The following is a 22,057-nucleotide window of genomic DNA, read 5'->3' as shown; positions in this document are numbered from 1 at the left end:
TTGTTGTGATTCCTCTTGTAAGGAGGAGAAATGCGTACCATCACGTTTCCGACTTTGATAAAGGTCGGATTGTAATCTATCGCGATTGCGGTTTATCGTATCGCGACACTGCTGCACGCGTTGGTCGAGAGCCGATGATTGTTAAGAGTATGGAATCGGTGGGTTCAGGAGGGTAATACGGGTAACAGATCGTGGAGCCACGTCTCGATCCCTGAGTCAACATATTGGGACGTTTGTAAGACAACAACCATGTACACGAACAGTTCGACGACGTTTGCAGCGGCATGGACTATCAGCTCGGATACCATGGCTGCGGTTACCTTTGACGCTGCATCACAGACAGGAGCGCCTGCGATGGTGTACTCAACGACGAACCTGAGTGCACGAATGGAAAAACGTCATTTTTTCGGATGAATCCGGGTTCTATTTACAGCATCATCATGGTCGGATCCATGTTTGGCGACATCGCGGTGAACGCACATTGGAAGCGTGTATTCGTCATCGCCATACTGGCGTATCACCCGGCGTGATGGTATGGGGTGCCATTGGATACACGTCTCGGTCACCTCTTGTTCGCATTGACGGCACTTTGAACAGTGGACGTTACATTTCAGATGTGTTACGACCCGTGGCTCTACCCTTCATTCGATCCCTGCGAAACCCTACATTTCAGCAGGATAATGCACGACCGCATGTTGCAGGTCCTGTACGGTCCTTTCTGGATACAGAAAATGCCCGACTGCTGCCCTGGCCAGCACATTCTCCGGATCTCTCACCAATTGAAAACCTCTGGTCAGTGGTGGCCGAGCAACTGGCTCGCGCGCGGGATTAGCCGGGCGGTCTAAGGCGCTGCAGTCATGGACTGTGCGGCTGGTCCCGGTGGAGGTTCGAGTCCTCCCTCGGGCATGGGTGTATGTGTTTGTTCTTAGGATAATTTACGTTAAGTAGTGTGTAAGCTTAGGGACTGATGACCTAAGCAGTTAAGTCCCATATGTTTCACACAATTTGAACATTTTGAACAACTGGCTCGTCACATGGACAGATGTATCTTTACACGCCATCCAAGCTCTGTTTGACTCAATACCCAGGCGTTGCAAGGCCTTTATTACGGCCAGAGGTGGTTGTTCTGGGTACTGATTTCTCAGGATCTATGTACCCAAATTGCTTGAAAATGTAATCACATGTCAGTTCTAGTATATTTGTCCAATGAATACCTGTTTATCATCTGTATTTCTTCTTGGTGTAGCAATTTTAATGGCCAGTAGTGCAAGTTATGCATAGGATTATAAACTGTTTATTTTCAAAAGAACCATCCGATTTTACTAGGGCATGTTTCCCAGATGCATGTACATAGAATCGTGATGCGCTTTTTACAATTAAATTTAGATATAATTTTCCATTTACCTTTCGTAAATACTCACCGAGCCCTCGAAAGCACGCACGACAAACAACCAGACCAAAGCCAGGATCGTCCCTTTGTGTAGCGAGTATTTGCGTAGTTACTGCGTTCACAATTTTAGGTGTATGACGTCAGAGTCCGCAACAGTTGTTTGAAATGGAGACACATATACAACTTCCGTAAAAAAATGTTTTCCCAATACTGACAATAGCTAGCCTGTCGGCTTTGGTGTAGCCATTAAAAAATTTAGATGAGCACTGAACGAAATACCCTGCCAATAGAATGGCAAATATAAAGTGAAACATAGGTGATAAGCAGCTTTTCTGTTTCCTGTTGCAGCGCCCAGCGCAGGCCCAGCTTGGACGAATCGACGACGACAACCAGCTCTGGACCTGCCCAAGCGCAGAATGGGTCAGTCGAAGTCCCAAGCATGTCGCCACTGGACGCTAATGTCGACGCCAACAGAACGAGTGAGGCGGCGGCGTCGCTCCCTATACAGACAGACGTTCCTCCTCCAGCCACGTCGTCTCTGAAGACGCAGACATCCGCTGTAGTTACGTACAGGCGCAGAAGTACCACCACTACCACAGTTCTGCCGTCGGTGAAGCCTCTCGCCAGCAGTGATTCGTCTTCCAGTGTCACGAATACATCATTTCACGCCACCACCATTGCTTCGCCCTTCACCAACAGCAGAACCAGCGACACTGCCAATTCCTTCATTGCCACTAATTCCAGTACTACTGGATCCACGACAGGCAACATGGCTACCACTATCCCAACCACCACAGTTACGAGCACAACTATTTCCACCTCTACAGCCACCTCTTCAACCACCTCTACCAAGACTACTCCTTCCACCATCACCACAACTCCAAATCCCTCGCGTTCCAACGAGCGTCCTAGCAGCCGGTGGACTATTATTGTAACCACACCGCCTGCTCCACAAGAAACCTTTCCCCCTCCACCAAGATTTACTAGAAAGCCAACTGCCGTGAGCTACACTGCCAACTCTCCAAAACATGCCACGGAAGGCACAACTGCAGAACTGAACACTACACCAGTCTACGAAAGCAGCTCCGTTTCACCGGTACTTTCTCTCCAAACTTCATCCTCACCTGCATCCGAGTCATCTGACATTCCATCAGCACTCGTCTCGAGCCTACCATTTAGCACTTCCTCATTCAGAGTACGTTTTCCGTCGCCTCCATCTGTGTCTCCCGCAAGAGATCCTCTACCGCATAAACCTAGGAATTCCAGCATCTACAGCACAATTAATCGCAGGCCGTTCTTACGGAAACCGCCAGCGAAGCTGGTGACTGCAACTTCACCACCAAACCAAAGAAACTTGACCGAACCGCCGCAGTTCACGAATAGCGTGTACATGGACGCTCGACATTCTTTGCTGCCCAAGCCCAACAACATTTCTTGGCTCCCGGTGTCTCAGGAACTTCCCGTGAAGAACTACACCAAAATTTCGCTACAAAGGCCGGCACACAAGTATCCTAGGCCAGATATTACGTTACGGAGAAGACCGACTCTGCGTGATAACGAACATATATCTGTGCTAGAGAATACCACCCCAGTAACTGATCTGGTGAAGGTACGTGAAAATGAGACAGGATCGTCTAGTCTTGGAGCCAACTTAGGTTCTGCAGCCAAAGAAAGCCCTGCAGATATTCCAGATGAGCGCATGATGTTGGGTCTGTCACCACCGCCACCCACAACTAAAATTCTGTCCACGGCCGTGGTGACCTCTGTTTCTGTACAGGGAGAGTGGAGGTCGCCAGTAACGACAACAATTCCACCAGCTTTGTTGCCTCTGCCTCTAGAGCTGACAGCGCAATCCGACTCCAGTTCAGAGAGCAGGAGTAGCTCTGCTCCAGCTCCAAGCAAGGCAGCCACATTGAACTCGTCTAGTGTGGTTAATGCAACTGCGCGAGGCAACGCAGACGTCACTACAGTAATCAGTGTAAAGAACGAGCCTCCTGCAACAGCTGCCCCCGTCCCTCAAACTACTGTAAGTACGCAGAGCTCGGAAGTCTCTTCGACTTCATCATTCCAACCCAGCTCGACGTCTGGATTAGATGAGTCTAAAGATATTCCCAATCACGAACAGCAGAAACAGAATGTCACCAGGGAGGCCTCCTCTACTTCTTCCCAGATCGAGTCTACCACTCAGCGTCCTGAATATAAACTGAAGATTGCCGATGATCCAACCACGATACCAGAAGTCTCCAGTGAACCTGTCACATTACCTGATCGAAATCTCAAAAATGTCACTGCTGCGCCTTCCTCGAAAACTCCAGGCACGACAACAGAAGCGAGTAAACAGTCTTCGGAAGTTGGTGCGCTCACTACACCCAGCACACCAGCGCAGGAATTGGAGAAGGCGACGCAACCAACCGAAGAGAGTGCAGTGACGACGACAGCAGGTGTAGAATCCACCTCTGCAGGCCACACACCAGGGATGGCAATATTCGAGCGACCTGATAAAGAGTACGACCTACCGATAGTCCACTTGTATAACGGAAGCTCGACAGTCTGGATGACTGAAGCGGCGGTACCAGGGAGGGATGATGAGCAGACGACGCAGAAGACAGTTGCCACTGAAGGTATCAGCAGCCCGACGCCAAAGACTGCTACTGCTGAAGACACTGGAAGCCCAACGCCGAAGACGAACGCCACTGGAGGCGGTCAATCGACCTCATCCAACTCGTCATACCAGCCGGGCGTTCAGTGGGGAGCAGGTGTGCAGCCAGGGTGCGGCAACGTCAGTCATTGCTACGAGGCGGCGGCGCCCACTCCTGGTTCCGAAGACCCTGAGGACTCTTGGGGAGTGCATGCTGGCATGTACGCACTTGGAGTGCTCTGCACCGTCCCGTTGGCCATCGCTGCCGCCTTCGGTGTTCGCTTCTTGGCGCGGAAGCGGAGAAAGGTTAGTCCGCTACTTATTTTCTGTTTTGTTGTTACATCCTCCTCGCCCCATATCAGCAAGGACTAGACTTGTAGCGATACAATGGTAACTCTCTTCGGCTAATCAGTTTAAAAATACGTAAAAGAAAGTACACTTTCGAGGTTCATACCGAAACTAATGCATCCTATGTTTTTGTGCTTGCTTTGAGTATCGGGATCCCATTATTTTAGATTAATATTGATTTTTTAATGTTCCCGCTAATGTGCTGTGGGTTTTACTGCCCTGCAAAAGGTAGCAGCACCTACATCTACATTTACATTTATGCTCCGCAAGCCACCCAACGGTGTGTGGCGGAGGGCACTTTACGCGCCACTGTCATTACCTCCCTTTCCTGTTCCAGTCGCGTATGGTTCGCGGGAAGAACGACTGCCGGAAAGCCTCTGTGTGCGCTCGAATCTCTCTAATTTTAAATTCGTGATCTCCTCGGGTGGTATAAGTAGGGGGAAGCAATATATTCGATACCTCATCCGGAAACGCACCCTCTCGAAACACCGCGATGCAGAGCGCCTCTCTTGCAGAGTCTGCCACTTGAGTTTGCTAAACATCTCCGTAACGCTATCACGGTTACCAAATAACCCTGTGACGAAACGCGCCGGTCTTCTTTGGATCTTCTCTATCTCCTCCGTCAACCCGACCTGGTACGGATCCCACACTGACGAGCAATACTCAAGTATAGGTCGAACGAGTGTTTTGGAAGCCACCTCCTTTGTTGATGGACTACATTTTTTAAGGACTCTCCCAATGAATCTCAACCTGGTATCCGCCTTACCAACAATTAATTTTATATAATCATTCCACTTCAAATCGTGTCCGCACGCACAATCCCAGATATTTTACAGAAGTAACTGCTACCAGTGTTTATTCCGCTATCATATAATCATACAATAAAGGATCCTTCTTTCTATGTATTCGCAATACATGGATCGTTTCAATATGTCGTTTGGCACTGAGGTGCTTGTAAAACAGATGTGTCATTGAATTCCTCGGTGGTGAACAAATTGCGCCAATTGAAATATAGTAGTTTGGGAGATTTAAGAAAGAAAGCAACTTTCGCATGACGTGTCACAGCCATGTAACATATTTCGATGAATAGACCACATATAGAAAGAACAGCTGCAGCGTAGTACAAAAAGTAATTGAGAGGAGTACGCTGTGAGACGAACAGAAATGACACTTTTATTGGAAGACAGTAATTACACTGTAATGCCTGGACCATGAAATCGACATGTTTGACAGCGTTCTCGGTTGCTGCCATCATCTTACATAGCTTCGACTGTGTTTCGTTTCATGCTTTTTTCAATGTTTTTCGATCAACTCCACACACAGCCTGGTATCTTCCTAATGCAGTATATATATCACCATCATAGTCATAAGAAATATTGCAACCTAAGTAGTTAAGATGTTGAAACTGTTCAAAATTCTGTAATTCAAAACAATATTTGCTCGGATTGGGTGTTTCCTCTGGAACGCCATGTTTGCTAATTTTGAAGTAGAAACTTTAAAATTATTTTCTTTAAAAGTCTTATGTAATAAAAAATAATTCTTTGAAATTATCTTCCATGTTTTGCGTGATCACTATGTCATTAGTGTGTGCTAGCACATTTGAAGTGATCCTTAGTAACTTCGAACCAGGTGGTGGTTGTCTGTGCAAAATATCGTCCATATAAATATTTTAATAAGCGTGGATGGTAATACCCGCACTTGTATTACACCCTGGCTAATGACTATATTTTCCCATTGTAATTAGATAAACTGAGCCTTAACCAGGTGCCATTATATAAACACGTTATTGTGTGCCGAAGTTAGCCTCGCTTGGTTATTATATTCTATGGATCCTGTCTGCCTACATTATCGAAAGTCTTCCCTAAATCTATACACGCCATGTGGATGGGTAAATTCAATTCCTTTCTTTTCTTTGTTAGCTGCTTCATAGTAAATACATTTTCAATACAAGCTCACTCTTTTAGAAGACCATTCAGTTCTTCTTACAAGAGCGACTCTGCAGTTGTTGTTATTCGCTTACTTAGCATACAAGGATGTAGTTTACAGGTTGAATTTAAGTAACGTGTATTTCTGTAGTCTGTGGGTTCATTGCTTTCTCCTTCCTTAAATACAAAAGAAACATTTGCCGTAAACCACGTTTTTGGGATCCTCAATGTAAACCCATATGGTCAATAAAAACAGTTCCATTCCATTGTGATAGGGTTGTACAGCGACCGGTTTTGAATTATTTCAGAATAAAAACAATCTTGAATGCAGAGTCTCGCGGCGATAACATTGAATAAAATGTTCTCGGGTTTCCAACCGCGCCAATTGGTTAAAACTACACGAGCTTTCGGCCAAGCACTCCTTGGCCATTGTCAAGTGTTATGACTGCCAGTGGGCTGTTGGTGCGCCCTTATATACATTAGCTGGCGGCTGTGACGTCACTGGTGCCCGTGACATTGCCATATATGGGCATGTTTTAAGTCGGCGTTCCATGTGCCCTCTTCAGCGATCGCTGGATCCACGCAGCGCTGAGCTGTAAGCCACCGTCTCTATTCTGGGTGTTTGTGGTAATTTTTATTTTAATTGCTTCCTGTATTAAATTGTCCCACAAGCCGGTAGTGCGAGCCACGACAGAGGTATCGTCAAATTTTATGTGGTGACCGTTTTCTAACGCATGCTCAGCTAACGCAGATTTATTTGTATAGCGTAGGCGATAATACCTCTCATGTTGTTTCCTGCGTTGTTCCACAGTGCGCACTGTTTGTCCGATGTACTTCTGGCCACCCTCACAAGGTATTTCGTAAACTCCAGGTGTTCTGAGACCTACAGCGTCTTTAACTGGTCTCAGTAATTGACGGATTTTCGTTGGAGGCCTGAAGATCGATTTGATCTTGTGTCTTTCCAACAGCCGGCTTATCTTGCCCGACACAGAGCCACAGAATGGCAGCAAAGCAAGTTTCTTTTCCTGCTCTTCGTCACTGGTCTTATTCCGATATTTCCCAGGAATCACTTGTTTCACTTGATGGGTGCTGTAGCCGTTATTCCTGAAAACCTTGCGTAGGTGGCTCAGTTCGTGGAGCAGGTTGTCGTCGTCTGATATTACTCTTGCACGATGCACCAATGTTTGCAATACTGCGCGCTTCTGTGCTGGATGATGATGGCTGGTAGCGTGCAGGTACAGACCTGTGTGGGTGGGTTTTCTGTAGACGCTGTGGCCAAGGCACCCATTTCGTTTACGGTGGACAAGGACGTCGAGGAAGTTCAATGCATTATCTTTTTCCACCTCCATGGTGAACTGGATATTACTGTTGATGCCATTGAGGTGTTCCAAAAACTCGTCTAATTTCTCGCGTCCGTGTGGCCAAATGACGAACGTGTCGTCAACGTATCGAAAGAAACACTTAGGCTTCAATGGCGCAGTATCTATGGCAATATCCTCAAAATTCTCCGTGAAGAGGTTTGCAACAGCTGGAGCCAACGGGCTACCCATTGCTACCCCGTCTGTCTGATCTTAATACTGGCCGTTGTACACGAAGTAGGATGACGTAAGAGTGTGCCTAAATAGCTCGACCACGTCACTTACACAGTACTGGGAAATTAGATGCAGTGAATCTTTGATAGGCACATTCGAAAACAGCGCCACTACATCAAAACTGACAATAATGTCGTCCTCACTAAGGCGTAGACGGTTGATTCTGCTGATAAATTCTGCTGAGTTTTTTATATGATGTTCGGAGTGTCCCACACGTGGATCGAGGAGCTTGGCCAAGTACTTCGCCAGCTTGTATGTTGGAGACCCTATTGTGGACACAATAAGGCGAAATGGCGTCCCGTCTTTGTGTATATTCGGTAAACTATAAGCAGTAGGTGGTCTAGGCGCCTGTGGGAGATGATTCTTAACCATACTGTCTTTCACTGAAGATCGCTTAAGAAGTTCTGATGTTTTTCTTACTATTCTTGACGTCGGGTCGCGTGGGAGCTTCCGATAAGAATCTTCGTTCAGTAGCGCACAGACCTTCGTCTCATAGTCCTCGAACTCCATAACTACGGCGGCATTGCCCTTGTCAGCGGGAAGTACCACAATGCTTTCATCATTACGTAGTGCTCGAAGGCTGTTGCGCTCAGCCCTGGTCATATTGGATGCTGGTAACTTCGCCTTTGTCAGTATACGGCTGGTTTCTCGCCGTATTTCGTCCGCTGTTTCATGTGGGAGCTTGTGGACTGCCTGTTCAACACCGCTTATTATTTCACAGACAGGAATGCCCGCGGTGAAGGTGCGAAATTAAGTCCTTTCTTAAGTGTCGACATTGCACCCGCGTCTATATGTCTCGCCGTCAAGTTGATGACGATGTGTTCTGAAGATCTGTGGTCGGCACCATGTTGTTGTTGTGAATCCGTCTACGCCTTAGTGAGGACGATATTATGGTCAGTTTTGATGTAGTGGCGCTGTTTTAGAATGTGCCTACCAAAGATTCTCTGCATCTAATTTCCCAGTACTTTGTAAGTGACGTGGTCGAGCTATTTAGGCACACTCTTACGTCATCCTACTTCGTGTACAACGGCCAGTATTACGATCAGACAGACGGCGTAGCAATGGGTAGCCCGTTGGCTCCAGCTGTTGCAAACCTCTTCACGGAGAATTTTGAGGATATTGCCATAGATGCTGCGCCATTGAAGCCTAAGTGTTTCTTTCGATACGATGACGACACGTTCGTCATTTGGCCACACGGACGCGAGAAATTAGACGAGTTTTTGGAACACCTCAATGGCATCAACAGTAATATCCAGTTCACCATGGAGGTGGAAAAAGATAATGCATTGAACTTCCTCGACGTCCTTGTCCACCGTAAACGAAATGGGTGCCTTGGCCACAGCGTCTACAGAAAACCCACCCACACAGGTCTGTACCTGCACGCTACCAGCCATCATCATCCAGCACAGAAGCGCGCAGTATTGCAAACATTGGTGCATCGTGCAAGAGTAATATCAGACGACGACAACCTGCTCCACGAACTGAGCCACCTACGGAAGGTTTTCAGGAATAACGGCTACAGCACCCATCAAGTGAAACAAGTGATTCCTGGGAAATATCGGAATAAGACCAGTGACGAAGAGCAGGAAAAGAAACTTGCTGTGCTGCCATTCTGTGGCTCTTGTGTCGGGCAAGATAAGCCGGCTGTTAAAAAGACACAAGATCAAATCGATCTTCAGGCCTCCAACGAAAATCCGTCAATTACTGAGACCAGTTAAAGACGCTGTAGGTCTCAGAACACCTGGAGTTTACGAAATACCTTGTGAGTGTGGCCAGAAGTACATCAGACAAACAGTGCGCGCTGTGGAACAACGCAGGAAAGATCATGAGAGGTATTATCGGCTTCTGGGAGAGTTTAATACAGGAAGCTATTAAAATAAAAATTACCACAAACACCCTGAATAGGCAGCTCAGCGCTGCGTGGGATCCAGCGATGGCGCGGTTGAAGAGGGCACAACGAACGCAGACTCAAAACATGCCCATATATGGCAATGTCACGGGCACCAGTGATGTCACAGCCGGCAGCTAGCATATATAAGGGCGCACCAACAGCCCACTGACAGTCATAACACTTGACAATGCCCAAGGGGTGCTTGGCCGAAAGCTCGTGTAGTTTTAACCAATTGACGTGGTTGGAAACCCGAGAACATTTTATTCCAAAACAATCTTAGTTGCAGAGTTATTTAAGATCAATAACATTTTTCATTCTTTTGGAGCACCTTCAGACGTCTATAAAACAAGAAAACAGTCTATTAGAAAGAAATGCAAGAAGGGGAATGGCCCTATCTTGTATGACTATGCAGATAAAATAATGAAAATTAATAGAAATTTACGTAAAAGTAGCTACTTTTGCGTCCATTTTTCATTTTGCATGGGTTTATGACTGATGGGTTAGGTATCCAGCTACTTTCACGTACGTTTCTCCATTAGTTTCTTGTACATTGTTTTCTTGTTTTATAGACAATCTGATATGCCGCAAAAGGGCAAAACGCGTTACTAACTTTGCAAACTAGACTGTTTTTATTTGGAAATAAATGTCTTCAATAGATTCAGGAGGCGAAGTTTTGAGTAAAAGACCTCCGTTCGTTATGAGTTCGATATTTACGCCCACTGGCCTAGGTGATTTTTTAAAATTTATTTTTCTTATTACTGTCGCTAACCCCTAAAGTGAGCTACTCAGTCTTTTTTATTACGTCTCCACTCCTTTCTGCAGGATTAGTTTAAATAATTTCCTCGGGATTAAATAAAATGCTTTTATAATGTTCAGTCCATTCTTTCTTGCCTCCTATTCGTGTGTGGTCCCTTTCTGCATTTTTTGATAATTTGTAGACAAATTGTTGACCCGTGTACACATCGTGTTGGAATATCTGTCTCAGGAGTAAACCAAATGCTTTTACAATGTTCCACCCATTCTTCCTGTGTTGTCAAGTTTTTTCGTGCCTTATCTCTATTTGGTTGATTGAAATACTTTAATAAGTTACAGGCAAATGTCCCCTGTATACATCGTTTTCCACATCACTAAGGAATTTTTCTCAACTCTCTGTATGTGCTCTTCTTGTCAGAGATTTTGCAATATTTCTAGGGGCTATATTATGCTGTCTAGCTTCATCTGTTTTTAACTGTAGGTACGTGTCATACGCTGCTTGCTTATCCCTGAGTACTTTTTCTGTTTGCAATAAAGCAGTTTCGGAAAGCGGAATTCAGTGTCTTCGTTGAGCGTCTGCGGGGAGACGAAATTAGAGAGCTAAATTTTCCGCGCCTCACGGCACGTGACTGATGCACTCCCTAGTCGCTGTGTTTACTTCCGCGTTCATAGCGGCTGCTGCATCCACAGCCAACTTGTGCGCATCACGTTACGGACGCGGCCTTGGGTGCGCCTAGTGGCAGGCAACCCGCACTACATGCCGAGACCGCTGTGTTTTGAATGCATAACGACGAAGAACAAGTCGCCGCCTTTGTGCAGGTTTATCAGCAGCAGTAGCAGCGGTGTCAGACAGCCGATTGGCGGCGCCCACGGAATTCCTGCGAAGTGCAAAGATACGAGCAGTCCGCATCAACCATCTCGCGAACAATGTGAGAGTGGAACAGGAAATTAAGCAGTACTCAACTGCTGAACCAGCAGGCAGGCGTGTTGCAGCCAAAGACTACAGGTGTGGGCAGTGCATCGTCCTGGAATTCGTTTCGGGAAGAGCTATGTGCCGAGATAATTGGAATTACACTGCTGGCCATTAAAATTGCCACACCAAGAAGAAATGATAAACGGGTATTCATTGGACTAGAACTGACATGTGATTACATTTTCACGCAATTTGGGTGCATAGATCCTGAGAAATCATACCCAGAACAACCACCTCTGGCCGTAATAACGGCCTTGATACGCCTGGGCATTGAGTCAAACAAAGCTTGGATAGCGTGTACAGGTACAGCTGCCATGCAGTTTCAACACGATACCACAGTTCATCAAGAGCAGTGACTGGCGTATTGTGACGAGCCAGTTGCTCGGCCACCATTGACCAGACGTTCTGAATTGGTGAGAGATCTGGAGAATGTGCTGGCCAGGGCAGCAGTCGAACATTTTCTGTATCCAGAAACGCCCGTACAGGACGTGCAACATGCGGTCGTGCATTATCCTGCTGAAATGTAGGGTTTCGCAGGGGTCGAATGAAGGGTAGAGCCACGGGTCGTAACACATCTGAAATGTAACGTCCACTGTTCAAAGTGCCGTCAATGCGAACAACAGGTGACCGAGACGTTTAACCAATGGCACCCCATACCATCACGCCGGGTGATAAGCCAGTATGGCGATGACGAATACACGCTTCCAATGTGCGTTCACCGTGATGTCGCCAAACAGGATGCGACCATCATCATGCTGTCATCTTCGTGGTGTAGCAATTTTAATGGCCAGTAGTGTACGTAACGGGAATCCCTAGAGGGAAGACGACACTCTTTTCCAGGGGCACTACTGTGGAAACTTAGAGAAGCGTCTTTTGAGGCCGACTGCAGATCGATTCTACTGCCGCCAACGCATATTTCGCGTAAAGACCACGAAGGTTAGTTTCGAGAAATTAGGGCTCGTACGTACTATGGAATTCTTTTTGCTACAGAATGGTATGGTAGGCTCTGAACGAGCAGCGAGCGTGTGCTGAAGCAAATATGCCGTTATGGGTTAAGAGACGTTTATGCAAACATTTAAACAGCTTTGCGGATATCAATCAAAATATCAGTGACTGCATAATCTTGCGAACCTGTTTAAGCAAATTAAAAACGATAAAAAAACTACTTATGTTCGAGTGAGGGTGAAATTAGATTGTTACGTTTAGCTAGCTTTTCGATAGAATGCGACACATTTGCCAAACGTGACTTCAGTGACATATCAGTGAGACAAAGCAAGGAGATTCAAAGTAAAATTTAGGCGAAGATAAGGAGGAAAACTCATTGAAAGTAGTTGTTCGTAAACTTTGTTATATTTTAATTCAAAAACTGATAAAAAGTCCGATTTACTCTGAGCTTGAGTCGCTGATTTATGCTTTAAACCGCATATATACATTATTGGAAAGTTAATTATTAAAGAGATAATTAAAGAGCTACAACCAGAGTGTGTACGGGAGAGTAGTATTATATGTGAAAGTGTTCCTGTTTGTGTGTCTGTTACAGTTCCTGGACGAATCTGACACGTGTTCCGAAGTGAGCTGCCCGCCGCGTGGACTCATCAGCAGGGCAGACACCGACATCGACGCCGATTCCAAGGCAACAAGACTGCAGACGCACCTGGTCAGTACTGCGGCATCACTGCCATTGCGGTGACCACGGTGTGTGTAGAGACAAGGATCGATGACCCTTAATTACTACCGTCACCATTCCAGTAGCCTTACATGCTTAAACGCGAGGTTAATCCATAGCACATACTCAGGGCTGGTTCGAGAAAGTTTTTCCACACAAGCGCCTTATCAGTTTCCTGAAAACCCCCCCCCCCACCCCCACCCCTTCACCACCACCACGTGTCTCCCCCCTCCCATCCTTCCACTTTTTCCTTCGTACGTTTCACCGTGTCAGTTTTCGCTACTAATTGTGCTACAAACTATATACAAATCTAGCACTTAGCGCTGCTCTCAGCTTGGCAGTTACTAATTGTGACACATCCTGCATAGAAATCTTAACGATTGTGCCATCACTGGCGATCGTCCCAGCCGTTACTAATTGTGAAATGTCCTATATAGAAATCTTAACAGTTGTATCTTCTCTGGCTGTCTCTCAGCTTGGCGCCCCAATCAGCGGTTCCTGTCTCTTCTGCCTTAAACTGTCCTGGAAGTACAATAAAAGCGGAAGATAAAGAGATTTTAAACCCGCTAGGTTAGCCGAGGGCGCTAATGCACTGCTTCCTGGACTCGGCTAGGCGCACTGGTCCCGGATCGAAACCGCCCGGTGGATTACCGTCGTCGGTCAATGTGCCGGCCAGCCTGGATGTGGTTTTTGGGCGGTTTCCCACATCCCGCTAAGTGAATACTGGGCTGGTCCCCACATTTCGCCTCTGTTCCACGACTCGCAGACATCTGAACACGCTTGCACTATTCCATGAATTACACTCGACGCAGACAGCAGGGGTACACTAATTCTGCCCCGGGGCTGTACGGGGTGGTTGTAGGAAGGGCATCCAGCCACCCCTTTTCAGTAACCTTGCCAAATCCGTTCCTAACAATGCTGACCCTGCGTTAGTGCGGGACATGGCACCAGTGAAAGATAAAGAGATTTTAAGAAGAAAGATGTAAGCAAACTCGTTTTGCGGTGAACCATGAAATAGTTAGGCTTCACGATAAATGTTCTGGATAGGCCAGATACTAATCAAAAACCCACTAAGTGTTCTGTCTTTCTTCGGCCTAATCTCTCAGCTTGATGAGGCAGGATGTGCTTTTGGTTATTCTACTGGCATGGGTGGGGTGGGGAGGATGAGCACTGCCCCCCCCCCCTCCGCTGGGTACGCCCTTGACAGAACGAAACTTTTTTAAAAATACCACTTCTATTTACAACACCATTCCGGTGTGAAGACGGTTTTTTACTGTATTAACAATAAAAAACAAACGTGAGGAAATCAATGAACTTGAAGCATGACTTACGAACTGTAGTGCCCAACGACAAATCGGATATAATTAAAATTAATAACTATTCGTTCAATTATAGTGCTGCATTATGAAACTTAGTGAAGTGACTGCATACTAATGCTAAGACAAAATAGTGTCTTCGCTGCCAAAGCGAATAGCTTTGACCCAGTTGTTATTACTTGTTGCCAAGTCCTTATAATTAACACAATTGCTATGACAGGCTCTTTCCAGACTTTTTGTAGGCTCATGTTGACTGCTTCAAAATATTTCAAAGCAAATGGCCAAAGCTGCTCATTTCTTATTTAATATTCCACTATTAGCTAATCCATTCCTTGCATCATAGATTGTGAACTTGGGCTGGAAAACCCTGTTTTATTGTCAGGCATAACTTCACATGAGAATGTAATTTACCAAAGCCTGTATTGTTGAACGAGATACTTTTGTCTAACAGCCATTCATTGTTAACAAAGTTTAGTATTATGTGAGAGTGCGCTTTCCAAATTTGTACTTTATTATTCAGCGAAGACTTGATAGCATATCAATAATGCCATGAAACCATAATCATTATCTTATTTTATGTGCTTCGCCATGAGAGTGATCTACTAACTGATGTATGTGTCACATCTTGTGTACGTCTGTTGCAGGGCTGGGAGCAGGAGACCCTGCCTGTAACCTGCTGGGAAGTGCCCCGTTCCAAACTGCGGCTGCAAACGGTGCTTGGCCAAGGGAACTTTGGACAGGTTGAATTACTCATTTTGTACTTGGTAGAAATCTATTTCATAGCTTAGGCATCACCACTGTAAGCTTACCCTCCCACACATCACTATTAAAACTCTCTGTCTTTGTACAAATTTTGAAAGCTTCAAGAGACATAACACATACAAAAGAAACTTTTTGCTCATCTTTGTTATCTAATTGGTGTTGACTCCAAGTCTTCTTGTGTCTAGGGTACATTCTTGAGGCTGCAGTTATGATTTAACAGGTTCCTTAACACAAAATAACTGATGAAGATTCACGTGTTCCTATGGATTTCTTTTTATTTGATCCCATTCTTCTATACCACACTGACTTCACAACTCCATTTTTACCACACCACTAATTACATTATTAGAGTAACAATCAAAAACACGCCTGACTCCAGCTGAGGCATGCCCACTACTACTACTAGCTTTCTGCGGTACTAACAATATTCCAAAACCGAGCAAGGTGGCGCAGTGGTTAGCACACTGGACTCGCGTTCGGGAGGACGACGGTTCAATCCCACGTCCGGCCAGTCTGATTTAGGTTTTCCGTGATTTCCCTGCATCGTGCCAGGCAAATGCTGGGATGGTTCCTTTGCAAAGGGCATGGCCGACTTCCTTCCCCATCCTTCCCTAACCCGATGAGACCGATGACCTCGCTGTTTGGTCTCTTCCCCCAAACAATCCAATCCAATATTCCAAAGAGTTTCCAAAGCAAAAGAGTTTACATCCTTTCATGCCAAAAGAAGAATCTTCAAGTTATATCATTATATTGTAAATGAGTCCAGAAAAAGGTTTAATAATTAGTGTTAGATTGTGCAATTAATGATATGAGTTGTTAGTAGGCCTATGCCAGAAATTTCATAATTTCAGTTATTTTTAAAAGAACCATACATACAGAGTACTAACAAATTAATTTCTTTTTATACATTTTAGCCAGAAACATAACACATTGTATATAAAATCATAAGAAGTTCATTCAGTTAGACAGCTGAGAATGTTCACCTCTACAACCTTGGAAACAGATTTCTTGCACCAAGGAAGGAAAAAAATTCCTTGTTAATGTATGACTGAAGGTCTTCATCCTTTCATCTTTGGTTTAGTAGAGAGACGTACAAAATTCCCTGATGTGAAATTCCTAAACAATGGTCTGAATTTCATTTCAGTTTGTGTGTACACTTGTCAAATAATACATTGTCCCAACCTTTCCAACACTCGTGAAATTGGGAATTACCAGGATCGAGGAACTGACATAGGACTACACCCCTTTAACTAACATCATTTGTCCTTTTGTTGACAAATATTTATTTCTTTAAGTAACAGCAGGTCCCCTTTAAGAAAAACAGGAAGGAAAATTCCAAGATAATTTGCCATGTTAAATTTACACACTTGAAACTGTTCAAAATGGTGAATAAGATCATCATTGTATTACTGTGAATTGGCCTTAAACAAGATGCAGGAAGATAAGATCTTAAATAATATTGGCCTTTACAAGATTTGAAATTACATTAAAAACATTATACAAACCAGTAAATAAAAATAATTAAAACTGAGTTCTAGATAAATTTCTTCAAGCGTGCTCAAAATCAAGAGATTAGGCAGGCCATCAAAAGATAAATAGTAACTAGTTAATGAAACATAACAGTTCACCTTTACAGCTTACATGAAAGGTTTACAGCAAATAATTTACAATAAAATTTAGAGCAAGGTTACAGTATGTATTAAACAGAACAAAAACATTAACTGGAAAATTCCCTCTGTGAAGTCAGTTAGTAAGATAAAGACCTCTTGGCCGACAACAAAATTCCATTTACAGTGCAAGTCAGGTAATGGTACTCAACTTGAGCACAGACAGCCTGGATGTGAGACTGCAAACAAATAGCAAGCCACACTAGGTAATGGTTGAGAACCATCCACGTGACGACAAGCAAGCCAGGCCCACATGGAAAGAAGCTACTAACACAGAACACTCCCCAAAAAACTTAGTAGGTGCTCTTAACAAAAACTAAACCTAAATATGTCACTGAATTACACTACAAGTGAAAGTTATTGTTTATCCACTATTGCACTTATAGAACCCTGCCCAATATGGTCATACACCCTAGGAAATAAGCTTCACTAAAAATGTAAGGTGTAAAACAGAACTACCCAAAGAGAGTTGTAAATTCTTCTAGGAAGGAATATAAATAACGACTCACTAAGGTCTTACCATTAGCTGGAGGTCATAGCAGACAAAATGTAGAAGGCTGGATAACAATAATACCAGAGAGCACACTAGCTTCTAAAACATAGTGAAAACAGGTATGAAAATTCAGAAACAGTTTGTTCTCTCACACAAAACAATTTAAAGCCAAATGCAAAATTTTAAAACACCAGGTAATTCATAGGCCCATGATATAATTATATGTGAAAGCTGGATACATTACAAATCACCATAACAACTTTAACCCTGGCAGTTTTTTAGAGAGAACCCTGCCCAGCAGATTAACACAAGTCACTTCAAAAAACACACAGAGCAGGCAGGGCAATAAATCTGTCATAGAATTGCATAAAGTCAAATAACAGAGGCACGCATGATGACTCAATAAATATAAACATGAACATCTGTGGAGCTGAACAACCACATGTGCACAGCAAAGGCAAACCAAACCTTTTGCCTTCTACCCAGTGCTGGTGAAGAAGAGTGAATGACGACATCATGCCAATCCACACCATGTGCCCAAGCACTGCCGCTTGACCCAGCTCGACACTCAGTGAAGACTGCACGTAAACAACCTGTGCTGCACTGTTCTAATGCATCTCTCAATTCTGTCCTAGTGTCTGTTTTTAAAGCCTAGTTGTGCCAGCAGTAATTGCACAAAGGAGTAATATGTGCCAGCTGATGAGATGCTAGCCAAAAGCTATTAGTGGGAAGGTGAAATGAGCCGCCATGGCTGAAACCCAGGTGGTGTTGAGTGGCTTCCATGACGCTTTGACAAAGCACCTCTGAATTAGGAACACCTGCATAAACCAAGTGTTTTAAATAATAGTCCAAGTGATTGACGTCACATACAAACATGGCACATACTATTCTGTGCATCTTAAACAGTGAGTCTGAAGTACATTGCATCACCATTACAAAACAACATGCTCCCTCTCATTTGCAATGTCACATCCTGTAGCAAAACCTAGAAGAGTATTCTGAGTAAATTCCCCGTACACATCCTAGAGGAATGTATGAACCTTTATACATGTTAGTTTTTATCCACCTGGTAATACCTGACTGGATTGTCCCATAAAGGTTTTTATCTACCCAAAAAAGATGGTTAACAGTATTTACTGTTCTTTATTTTCCTAATTTGTCTCATACGTAAATGAGGCCAAAGATACAAACAATGGGTTGGAAGTTTGTGTAACAATCTGTAGGCAAAAGTTCTTACATGATTGGTGACGAGCAAGCAAAAGATGTTGCACACATTGATAACATTATGTGTACATGAACTGTTGATGAAGTAACCTCCATGCAGTCCTGTTGGATATGTCAAAGCCCGCAGAATTTTCTTCACGAAAAAATATTCTGAGCCTGCAGAATATTCTTCATGAATAGAAACAGGTTGGACATTGGGCATTGTAGACAGATTGACTGCAAATGAACACAGATGTTATCTGGAAGTAAGTCTCCATAATAACACATTGTTAATGGGGCAAAATGAGTGCATTGGATTATATCTATCTAACCAAACGAATTTTAACAAAATAATTTAATTTGATGGATAAAAAATCTACTAACCAAGTGGGGGCAGAACACATACATAAAAGAAGGTTATAAGTAGTCAAGCTTGCTGAGCCAGTTGCTCCTTCCTCAGAAAGAAGGTTTAAATGGGAAGGAAGAGCGGCGAGGGAAAAGTACTGGAATGGTCTAGGGAAAGGGATAGATTTCAGGAAAGTCATCCAGAACCATGGGTCAGGGGAGACTTACCACAGGGGATGAGAAGTCTTTCTCAGAAATAAAAGTATTTGGTTTATAGTTAAATATTCGCTTTTGTTCTAATAATGTATGGCACATTCACAAGGCTTGCTAAAAATTATGAAGTGCTGTGATGTGGAAAGCACAACTCTTATACTAAAAGGAACAATAATTTCTAATTATTCCTGCCACAACAGTTCACACAAAATGGCCAGACTATGTATAAACTGTCCCTAATTTTGCCACATTATCAGCATGTCACAGGAATCATTCATAACTATCTAATAGAAAGGAATAGTTGTTCAGAGCAACTTACAGTAGGATCATCATGCAAACCTAATTTTTACCCTGTCTTCCACTTTTAAGCTCTCAGTTTTTTAAATCTAATCTGGTGCAGTGGCCAACAATCAGTCATTCCTTGTCATCCCAACTGGTTAGTCTCCCCATCCTGGGTTCTGGGTAACTTTTCCAAACTCTACCCCTTTTCCTAAACCTCACCAGTCCTATTCCTTCATCCCTGCTCCTTCCCCTTCAGCTCTTCTGCCAAAAGAAAGAGCCACTGGCACCAAAAGCTGGTACATTGTAATACCTTTTTTATATGTGTGTGTTCCCGCCATGTGATGAGTACATGAGTACATTTTTTATCTATTCTATTACTTATTTTTTTCAAAAATTGATTATTTTCGTTGATGTAAACCAAATTTCTGGGTGGATAACAGGAGACTTGTTAAAAGAATGCTAGGAAATGTAATTCAACTGTGAAGAAAGTTGCTTACAAAATTATTATCCACCTGATGTGTAGACTCCTTTCCAGTTTACAATAACTGAATGTTGAGATTCCTGTACTCTGTCATAGGTTTGTTTTACAGCAGAAAAGTTGATAGAAATGTTCAGTGAATTCCCACAGATGACAAGGCTTACTCTTAAAATTCTGGCAGCTAATGTTTCAGTATGAGTCACTGGATTATATTCTCTTACATCCATTTATTTCATCATATTGGTAAAATTTCACTGTATGCATTTGAAAATGGTACAATAGGGGCTAAAACCATGTTTGTACCATTAATCTCATGAAATTCTAGTGGTTTGTGGTGTACACATGTAGATGTTGACATCAACAAAATTGCATGTACGTCTTTAGAGATGTATGTTGGAAAAAAAAGAAGTTCACTGCTTAACCTTTCTTGTCCACCTGCTATACATAAATATGTTTAGATCATAAAAATTTTTCTTTGGCTGAAGATGACTTGTTCTCATGGATGTTTGGAGTGTTTTCCAGTTCTTTTTTTGTCACTAAGTGTGCATGATCAATATCTTAACCAATAGGTGAATGAATGCTATAGTTGGCTGATGCCCCACATTATTCTTATTTTTAACAGCAACTTCCCTCAATGAAATACTCCATTTACTTATAAAATGTTTTATTGTGTGGAGCAGAGTTGGTAAAATATTTTTGTATTTCCTGTTATTTATTCACTGTGTAGTAATGCTGATCACTTTAACAGGTGCTGAAAGCAGAAATAGATGATATATGTGGTGGCATTGGCTCCACTAGACTTGTAGCTGTTAAGACTGTGAAGGAGGATGCAAGTCAGAGAGATAAAGATGATCTCCTGCGTGAGATGGAGATCATGAAAACACTAGGAGCCCATCCAAATGTAGTCACACTATTGGGATGTTGTACTGAACAAGGTAAGACAACTTAAAACAAACACACACACACACACACACACACACACACACACACCACACACACACACACACACACACACACACACACACACACACACACACACAAATACAGGGTGTGACTCCTAATAGTAGTCAAGCACATAACTCTCCTCACATTTTTCATATGACATCCAGTGTAAATTTATTTTCCGTTACAAACAACATGATTTTTAAAGCGAAATTTTACATGTGCACTTGATAGAGTGGTTCCAAATTAGTCTGGTGTGATATTTGTGTTATTTACATATATTAACAGGGACAATAAAATGTTAAGAGTAAACTGTACTGCAGCAGCAATGCTATGCTGCTACTGCATGGTGGTATTAGTCAGCACGAGCCACTGTGGTGTTGTTGCTGCTAGAGTACTGGTTATACTTCATGTTTTATTGTCCCTGTTAACATACGTCAGTAACACAAATATCAAACCGCACTGATTTTGAACCACTCTATCAAGTGTGCATGTAAAATTTCACTTCAAAAATAATTTTGTTTGCAATGAGAAACAAACCATTGATTTCTGTAAGCAGCGAGAGTCACATGATGGTGAGCAGTATTTCTTTGGGATGACACCAGCTACACATAGAAAAAGTGATATTGGAAATATCTGCTGAAACACCAGAGAAAAACCGGAAAAAGTGCCTGACAGCTCTGAGGAGAGAGACCCTGTTACAGTTTCTTCAAATCTGGAAGTGTGTGTGCATTACTCTAACATTCGCAAATATATTAATTCCTTCAGTTGTTGTTTCCAGTATTTCAGGTTTCACTAGTGAACTACTATCTATTTCTTACCAATAAAATGTATCTCTTGATTAGAGAACCTACACAGTTCTGCCTTAACGTACCAAAATACGAATATTTTGAAACTATTAACAGAAGAAACATGCTCATAAATTAAGCGCCATTCAAAAGTTACTACAAATAGCTGTCTTACTATATCTGTTTGGGGTTATTGTGATTGCTATATTTGATTTACACTATAATTAAAAGCTCCCTGGAGCAGCATTGTACGTAGATTTATTGTTTAATGTGCGAGGCTAGTCAGAGTGAATCATTCTCTCTGCAGTAGTGTGTGCTGTTGTGAGGCTTCCTGGCAAATTACAGCTGTATGCTCAACCAGAACTTGAACCTGTAACTTTGCTTTGTGTGGG

The 22,057-nt window shown here is 43.4% G+C and overlaps 1 protein-coding gene across 1 annotated transcript in view; it reads left to right on the top strand.

The window, feature by feature from the left end:
• The window catches only part of LOC126100342 (mucin-19-like), a 445,217-nt gene that overhangs the window by 388,358 nt on the left and 34,802 nt on the right, over positions 1-22,057 (top strand). The window contains exons 4-7 of the mRNA XM_049910954.1: positions 1,739-4,334; positions 13,051-13,167; positions 15,137-15,232; positions 20,684-20,870. Of these exons, the coding sequence (XP_049766911.1) occupies positions 1,739-4,334; positions 13,051-13,167; positions 15,137-15,232; positions 20,684-20,870 (2,996 nt within the window). The remainder of the gene's footprint in view (positions 1-1,738; positions 4,335-13,050; positions 13,168-15,136; positions 15,233-20,683; positions 20,871-22,057) is intronic.

The sequence above is a fragment of the Schistocerca cancellata genome, chromosome 9 (genome assembly GCF_023864275.1).
Source record: "Schistocerca cancellata isolate TAMUIC-IGC-003103 chromosome 9, iqSchCanc2.1, whole genome shotgun sequence".
In the NCBI taxonomy this organism is placed as follows: Eukaryota; Metazoa; Arthropoda; class Insecta; order Orthoptera; family Acrididae; genus Schistocerca; species Schistocerca cancellata.
The sequence above is the reverse complement of the archived record's forward strand: the minus strand, read 5'-3'. Positions and strand labels throughout refer to the sequence as shown.